Below are 8,800 nucleotides of genomic sequence, written 5' to 3'. Positions count from 1 at the left end.
AAAATTTAGAGATTGCACTTATGATTGTATTGTTGAGGCACTGGGGCAGAATAAGTTGCATGACATATGCAACTGTGGGAGAGTTTTGTCCAGCCTCTCAGTGTGATTTCAGGCACAGGAATCTGGCAGTTGGGAATCAACTCGCAGCAGGCAGCCCTGATTATGTCAGCAGAGAAAGCAATCAAGGTAAATAAATATTTGCTGCAAGTGTAAATCCCAGCCCATCATAGCCAGGCTCGGGTCTGTATGCAGGAAGAGGCAAGATATTTGTTTGAAATCTACTTGGGTATAATTTTCTGAATCCTGTACCTAATAATAGCATCACAGCATAACTCTGATAGAGATAGGGACATTGAGTATCTATATTCAGAACAAACCTCTATAAGATATGACAACCTGCAACAATCTGGATGTATGGGATGTTTTATTGATTCTCTATTTTTCAGGCTCTCTTGTTACAATCTTTTTTCTCTCTATTGGCATCACTATAATAATATCTGCCACATGCTCTATGATTATATGCTGTATAGGATCTTCTCATCAGTGTAATAAATTTCCTGTCTTGTTTCACATGCAGTTACAAATCCCTGCCCATCACACCCAGGCTCGGGTCTGTATGCAGGAAGAGGCAAGATTTTTGTTTGAAATCTGCTTGGGTATAATTTTCTGAAGCCTGTACCTAATAATAGCATCACAGCATAACTCTGATAGAGTTAGGGACATTGAGTATCAATAAAATATTCAGAACAAACCTCTATAAGATATCACAACCTGCAACGATCTGGATGTATGAGATGTTTTATTGATTCTGTATTTTTCAGGCTCTCTTGTTACAATCTTGTTTCTCTCTGCAATATTGCCATCACTATAACAATATCTGCCACATGTTCTATGATTATATGCTCTAACAACGTAAACCTGAAAACATATCTGTAATCAATAACTTGTCAGTAATCAATTCTAACAAGTTTAATTTTTAATAGGCTCTTCCTGTCTTGTTTTACATGCAGTTCCAAATCCCTGCCCGTCAGTGCTGTAGAAATATCAGCCAGGCTCGTGTTTATGTGTGGGAAAAGTCAAGATATTTGTTTGAAATCTGCTTGGGTATAATTTTCTGATGCCTGTACCTAATAATAGCATCACAGCATAGCTCTGTCAGAGATAGGGACATATTTTTCAGGCTCTCTTGTTACAATCTTGTTTCTCTCTGCATCACTATAATAATATCTGCCACATGTTCTATGATTATATGCTCTAACAACTTCAATGAAAACATATTTGTAATCAATAAAAAATATTCTTGTCAGTAATCAATTCTAACAAGTTTGATTCTTAATAGGCTCTTCTCCTCATCAGTGTAACAAATTTCCTGTCTTGTTTCATATGCAGTTCCATCCCTGCCCATCAGTGCTGTAGAAATATCAGCCAGGCTCGGGTCTATGTGTAGGAACAGGCAAGATATTTGTATTTGAAATTTGCATGCAATAATCTGGATGTATGAGATGTTTTATTGATTTTATGTTTGTGTATTTTTCAGGCTCTCTTGTTACAATCTTGTTTCTCTCTGCAATATTGCCACCACTATAATAATATCTGCCACATGTTCTATGCTAACAACTTCATAATCTAAACCTGAAAACATATCTGTAATCAATAACAGTAATCAATTCTAACAAGTTTAATTTTTAATAGGCTCTTCTCCTGTCTTGTTTTGCATGTAGTTCCAAATCCCTGCTCATCAGTGCTTTAGAAATATCAGCCAGGCTCGGGTCTGTATGTAGGAAGAGGCATGGTTGAAATCTGCTTGGGTATAATTTTCTGAAGCCTGTACCTAATAATAACATCACAGCATAACTCTGATAAAGAAGCAGCCATTAATGCAGATATTTGTGAAAACATTGACAGGCAAGACAGTGACCCTGGAGGTAAATCCAGATGACACTGTTACTGCTATAAAGCAGAAAATACAGGATAAGGAGGGAATCCCTCCCGATCAACAGAGGCTCATATTTGCATGCAAGCAGCTTGAGGATGACAGGGTGCTTTCAGATTACAACATACAGAAGGAATCAATAAAATATAGTTATATTCAGAACAAAACCTCTATAAGATATGACAACCTGCAACAATCTGGATGTATGAGATGTTTTATTGATTTTATGTTTCTGTATTTTTCAGGCTCTCTTGTTACAATCTTGTTTCTCTCTGCAATATTGCCACCACTATAATAATATCTGCCACATGTTCTATGCTAACAATTTCATAATCTAAACCTGAAAACATATCTGTAATCAATAACAGTAATCAATTCTAACAAGTTTAATTTTTAATAGGCTCTTCTCCTGTCTTGTTTTGCATGTAGTTCCAAATCCCTGCTCATCAGTGCTGTAGAAATATCAGCCAGGCTCGGGTCTGTATGTAGGAAGAGGCATAGTTGAAATCTGCTTGGGTATAATTTTCTGAAGCCTGTACCTAATAATAACATCACAGCATAACTCTGATAAAGAAGCAGCCATTAATGCAGATATTTGTGAAAACATTGACAGGCAAGACAGTGACCCTGGAGGTAAATCCAGAGGACACTGTTGCTGCTATAAAGCAGAAAATACAGGATAAGGAGGGAATCCCTCCCGATCAACAGAGGCTCATATTTGCATGCAAGCAGCTTGAGGATGACAGGGTGCTTTCAGATTACAACATACAGAAGGAATCAATAAAATATAGTTATATTCAGAACAAAACCTCTATAAGATATGACAACCTGCAACAATCTGGATGTATGAGATGTTTTATTGATTTTATATTTCTGTATTTTTCAGGCTCTCTTGTTACAATCTTGTTTCTCTCTGCACCATCACTATAATAATATCTGCCACATGTTCTATGCAAACAACTTCATAATCGATGCATGAAAACATATCTGTAATCAATAATTGTCAGTAATCAATTCTAACAAGTTTAATTCTTAATAGGCTCTTCTCCTCATCAGTGTAAAAAATTTCCTGCATTGTTTCACATGCAGTTTCATCCCTGCCCATCAGTGCTGTAGAAATATCAGCCAGGCTCCGGTCTGTGTGCAGGAAGAGGCATGATACCTGCAGTGGTACATAAAATTTTGAAATCTGCTTGGGTATAATTTTCTGAAGCCTGTACCTCATCACAGCACAGCTCTGTCAGAGATAGGGACATTGAGTATAAACTTAATTGAAAACATATCTGTAATCAATAAGTCACTAACAAGTTTAATTCTTAATAGGCTCTTCTCTGTGTTGTTTCACATGCAGTTCCATCCCTGCCCATCAGTGCTGTAGAAATATCAGCCAGGCTCGGGGGGTCTGTATGCAGGAACAGGTATAGTTGAAATCTGCTTGGGTATAATTTTCTGAAGCCTGTACCTAATAATAACATCACAGCACAGCTCTGTCAGAGACAGGGACGTTGAGTATAAACTTTATTGTGAAAACATATCTGTAATCAATAATCATTATTCTTGTCAGTAATCAATTCCTTCTCATCAGTGTAACAAATTTCCTGTCTTGTTTCACATGCAGTTCCATCCCTGCCCATCAGTGCTGTAGAAATATCAGCCAGGCTCGGGGGGTCTGTATGCACGAACAGGCATAGTTGAAATCTGCTTGGGTATAATTTTCTGAAGCCTGTACCTAATAATAACATCACAGCACAGCTCTGTCAGAGACAGGAACATTGAGTATAAACCTCTATAAGATATGACAACCTGCAACAATCTGGATGTATGAGATGTTTTATTGTTTTTATGTTTCTGTATTTTTCAGGTTCTCTCTTGTTACAATCTCATTGCCCTGCCACATGTTCTATGATTATATGCTCTAACAACTTATCTGTAATCAATAATAATTTTTCTTGTCAGTAGCTCTTCTCATCAGTGTAACAAATTTCCTGTCTTGTTTTGCATGCAGTTCCAAATCCCTACCCATCAGTGCTCAGCCAGGCTCGGGTCTGTATGTAGGAAGAGGCAAGATATTTGTTTGAAATCTGCTCTGAAGCCTGTACCTAATAACAGCATCACAGCATAACTCTGTCAGAGATAAGGACATTGAGTTTAAATTTAATTGAAAACATATCTGTAATCAATAAGTCAGTAATCAATTCTAACAAGTTTAATTTTCTTCTCATCAGTGTAACAAATTTCCTCTCTTGTTTCACATTTCCAAATCCCTTCACATCAGTGCTCAGCCAGGCTCGGGTCTGTATGCAGGAAGAGGCAAGATATTTGTTTGAAATCTGCTCTGAAGCCTGTACCTCATCACAGCACAGCTCTGTCAGAGATAGGGACATATATCTATAATCAATAATTCTCAATAATCAATTCTAACAAGTTTAATTTTCTTCTCATCAGTGTAACAAATTTCCTTCTTGTTTTACATGCAGTTCCAAATCCCTTCACATCAGTGCTCAGCCAGGCTCGGGTCTGTATGCAGGAAGAGGCAAGATATTTGTTTGAAATCTGCTCTGAAGCCTGTACCTCATCACAGCACAGCTCTGTCAGAGATAGGGACATTGAGTATAAATTTAATTATATTAAGAACAAACCTCTATAAGATATGACAACCTGCAACAATCTGGATGTATGAGATGTTTTGTTCCTGTATTTTTCAGGCTCTGTTGTTACAATCTTGTTTCTCTCTGCAACATTGTCATCACTATAATAATATCTGCCACATGTTCTATCTAACAACTTCATAATCGATGCAAATAAATAAACCTGAAAACATATCTGTAATCAATAATAATCTTGTCTGTAATTAATTCTAACTCATCAGTGTAACAAATTTCCTGTCTTGTTTCAGATTTCCAAATCCCTGCCCATCAGTGCTGTAGAAATATCAGACAGGCTCGGGTCTGTGTGCAGGAAGAGGCAAGATATTTGTTTGAAATCTGCTTGTGTATAATTTTCTGAAGCCTGTACCTAATAATAGCATCACAGCATAGCTCTGGTAGAGAAGCAGCCATTATAAATATACATATAATGCAGATATTTGTGAAAACATTGACAGGCAAGACAGTGACCCTGGAGGTAAATCCAGAAGACACTGTTGCTGCTTTATAGCTGCTGCTGATAATCTGATTCTGATATTTTCCACCATTGTTCCTATATAAACGTTTCAACGTATGTATGTTGAAACGTATGTTGAAACGTTTATATAGGAACAATGGTGGAAAATATCAGAATCAGATTATCAGCAGCAGCTATAAAGCAGCAACAGTGTCTTCTGGATTTACTTCCAGGGTCACTGTCTTGCCTGTCAATATTTTCACAAATATCTGCATTATATGTATATTTATAATGGCTGCTTCTCTATCAGAGCTATTCTGTGATGCTATTATTAGGTACAGGCTTCAGAAAATTATACCCAAGCAGATTTCAAACAAATATCTTGCCTCTTCCTGCACACAGACCCGAGCCTGGCTGATATTTCTACAGCACTGATGGGCAGGGATTTGGAAATGTGAAACAAGACAGGAAATTTGTTACACTGATGAGTTAGAATTAATTACTGACAAGATTATTATTGATTACAGATATGTTTTCAGGTTTATTTATTTGCATCGATTATGAAGTTGTTAGATAGAACATGTGGCAGATATTATTATAGTGATGGCAACGTTGCAGAGAGAAACAAGATTGTAACAAGAGAGCCTGAAAAATACAGAAACAAAACATCTCATACATCCAGATTGTTGCAGGTTGTCATATCTTATAGAGGTTTGTTCTGAATATAATTAAATTTATACTCAATGTCCCTATCTCTGACAGAGCTGTGCTGTGATGAGGTACAGGCTTCATAGCAGATTTCAAACAAATATCTTGCCTCTTCCTGCATACAGACCCGAGCCTGGCTGAGCCCTGATGTGAAGGGATTTGGAAATGTGAAACAAGAGAGGAAATTTGCTACATTCATGAGAAGAAAATTAAACTTGTTAGAATTGATTACTGACTTATTGATTACAGATATGTTTTCAATTAAATTTAAACTCAATGTCCCTATCTCTGACAGAGTTATGCTGTGATGCTGTTATTAGGTACAGGCTTCAGAGCAGATTTCAAACAAATATCTTGCCTCTTCCTACATACAGACCCGAGCCTGGCTGAGCACTGATGGGTAGGGATTTGGAACTGCATGCAAAACAAGACAGGAAATTTGTTACACTGATGAGAAGAGCTACTGACAAGAAAAATTATTATTGATTACAGATAAGTTGTTAGAGCATATAATCATAGAACATGTGGCAGGGCAATGAGATTGTAACAAGAGAGAACCTGAAAAATACAGAAACATAAAAACAATAAAACATCTCATACATCCAGATTGTTGCAGGTTGTCATATCTTATAGAGGTTTATACTCAATGTTCCTGTCTCTGACAGAGCTGTGCTGTGATGTTATTATTAGGTACAGGCTTCAGAAAATTATACCCAAGCAGATTTCAACTATGCCTGTTCGTGCATACAGACCCCCCGAGCATGGCTGATATTTCTACAGCACTGATGGGCAGGGATGGAACTGCATGTGAAACAAGACAGGAAATTTGTTACACTGATGAGAAGGAATTGATTACTGATGAGAATAATGATTATTGATTACAGATATGTTTTCACAATAAAGTTTATACTCAATGTCCCTGTCTCTGACAGAGCTGTGCTGTGATGTTATTATTAGGTACAGGCTTCAGAAAATTATACCCAAGCAGATTTCAACTATGCCTGTTCCTGCATACAGACCCCCCGAGCCTGGCTGATATTTCTACAGCACTGATGGGCAGGGATGGAACTGCATGTGAAACAACACAGAGAAGAGCCTATTAAGATTTAAACTTGTTAGTGACTTATTGATTACAGATATGTTTTCAATTAAGTTTATACTCAATGTCCCTATCTCTGACAGAGCTGTGCTGTGATGAGGTACAGGCTTCAGAAAATTATACCCAAGCAGATTTCAAAATTTTATGTACCACTGCAGGTATCATGCCTCTTCCTGCACACAGACCGGAGCCTGGCTGATATTTCTACAGCACTGATGGGCAGGGATGGAACTGCATGTGAAACAATGCAGGAAATTTTTTACACTGATGAGGAGAAGAGCCTATTAAGAATTAAACTTGTTAGAATTGATTACTGACAATTATTGATTACAGATATGTTTTCATGCATCGATTATGAAGTTGTTAGCATAGAACATGTAGCAGATATTATTATAGTGATGGTGCAGAGAGAAACAAGATTGTAACAAGAGAGCCTGAAAAATACAGAAATATAAAATCAATAAAACATCTCATACATCCAGATTGTTGCAGGTTGTCATATCTTATGGAGGTTTTGTTCTGAATATAACTATATTTTATTGATTCCTTCTGTATGTTGTAATCTGAAAGCACCCTGTCATCCTCAAGCTGCTTGCATGCAAATATGAGCCTCTGTTGATCGGGAGGGATTCCCTCCTTATCCTGTATTTTCTGCTTTATAGCAGCAACAGTGTCATCTGGATTTACCTCCAGGGTCACTGTCTTGCCTGTCAATGTTTTCACAAATATCTGCATTAATGGCTGCTTCTTTATCAGAGTTATGCTGTGATGTTATTATTAGGTACAGACTTCAGAAAATTATACCCAAGCAGATTTCAACTATGCCTCTTCCTGCATACAGACCCGAGCCTGGCTGATATTTCTACAGCACTGATGAGCAGGGATTTGGAACTACATGCAAAACAAGACAGGAGAAGAGCCTATTAAAAATTAAACTTGTTAGAATTGATTACTGTTATTGATTACAGATATGTTTTCAGGTTTAGATTATGAAGTTGTTAGCATAGAACATGTGGCAGATATTATTATAGTGGTGGCAATATTGCAGAGAGAAACAAGATTGTAACAAGAGAGCCTGAAAAATACAGAAACATATAATCAATAAAACATCTCATACATCCAGATTATTGCATGCAAATTTCAACTACAAATATCTTGCCTGTTCCTACACACAGACCCGTGCCTGGCTGATATTTCTACAGCACTGATGGGCAGGGATGGAACTGCATATGAAACAAGACAGGAAATTTGTTACACTGATGAGGAGAAGAGCCTATTAAGAATTAAACTTGTTAGAATTGATTACTGACAAGAATAATTTTTATTGATTACAAATATGTTTTCATTGAAGTTGTTAGAGCATATAATCATAGAACATGTGGCAGATATTATTATAGTGATGCAGAGAGAAACAAGATTGTAACAAGAGAGCCTGAAAAATATGTCCCTATCTCTGACAGAGCTATGCAGTGATGCTATTATTAGGTACAGGCATCAGAAAATTATACCCAAGCAGATTTCAAACAAATATCTTGCCTCTTCCCACACATAAACCCGAGCCTGGCTGATATTTCTACAACACTGATGGGCAGGGATTTGGAACTGCATGTAAAACAAGACAGGAAGAGCCTATTAAAAATTAAACTTTTTAGAATTGATTACTGACAAGTTATTGGTTACAGATATGTTTTCAGGTTTACGTTGTTAGAGCATATAATCATAGAACATGTGGCAGATATTATTATAGTGATGGCAATAGAGAGAAACAAGATTGTAACAAGAGAGCCTGAAAAATAGAGAATCAATAAAACATCTCATACATCCAGATTGTTGCAGGTTGTCATATCTTATAGAGGTTTATACTCAATGTCCCTATCTCTATCAGAGTTATGCTGTGATGCTATTATTAGGTACAGGATTCAGAAAATTATACCCAAGCAGATTTCAAACAAATATCT

The 8,800-nt window shown here is 36.9% G+C and overlaps 1 protein-coding gene across 1 annotated transcript; it reads left to right on the top strand.

Annotated features, from left to right (window-relative positions):
• The first annotated feature begins 1,877 nt into the window (after positions 1-1,877).
• On the top strand, positions 1,878-5,089 carry LOC145988150 (polyubiquitin-B-like). Its single transcript, XM_083122981.1, has 3 exons — positions 1,878-2,072; positions 2,489-2,723; positions 4,989-5,089. The coding sequence occupies exons 1-3, from the start codon at positions 1,878-1,880 to the stop codon at positions 5,087-5,089; spliced, it is 531 nt and encodes a 176-aa protein (XP_082979107.1).
• The last annotated feature ends 3,711 nt before the right edge of the window (positions 5,090-8,800 follow it).

This window comes from Lepisma saccharinum, chromosome 5 (genome assembly GCF_977018435.1).
Source record: "Lepisma saccharinum chromosome 5, izLepSacc3.1, whole genome shotgun sequence".
Taxonomy (NCBI): domain Eukaryota; kingdom Metazoa; phylum Arthropoda; class Insecta; order Zygentoma; family Lepismatidae; genus Lepisma; species Lepisma saccharinum.
Note: the sequence above shows the minus strand (reverse complement) of the source record. Positions and strands in the feature narration are given on the sequence as shown.

Coding starts and splice junctions, on each gene's coding strand:
- LOC145988150 (XM_083122981.1), top strand. CDS start 1,878: ATGCAGATATTTGTGAAAACATTGACAGGCAAGACAGTGACCCTGGAG. Junction 2,073..2,488: donor ACAACATACAGAAGGAATCA/ATAAAATATAGT, acceptor TAATAACATCAC/AGCATAACTCTGATAAAGAA. Junction 2,724..4,988: donor GAAGGAATCAATAAAATATA/GTTATATTCAGA, acceptor GTAGAGAAGCAG/CCATTATAAATATACATATA.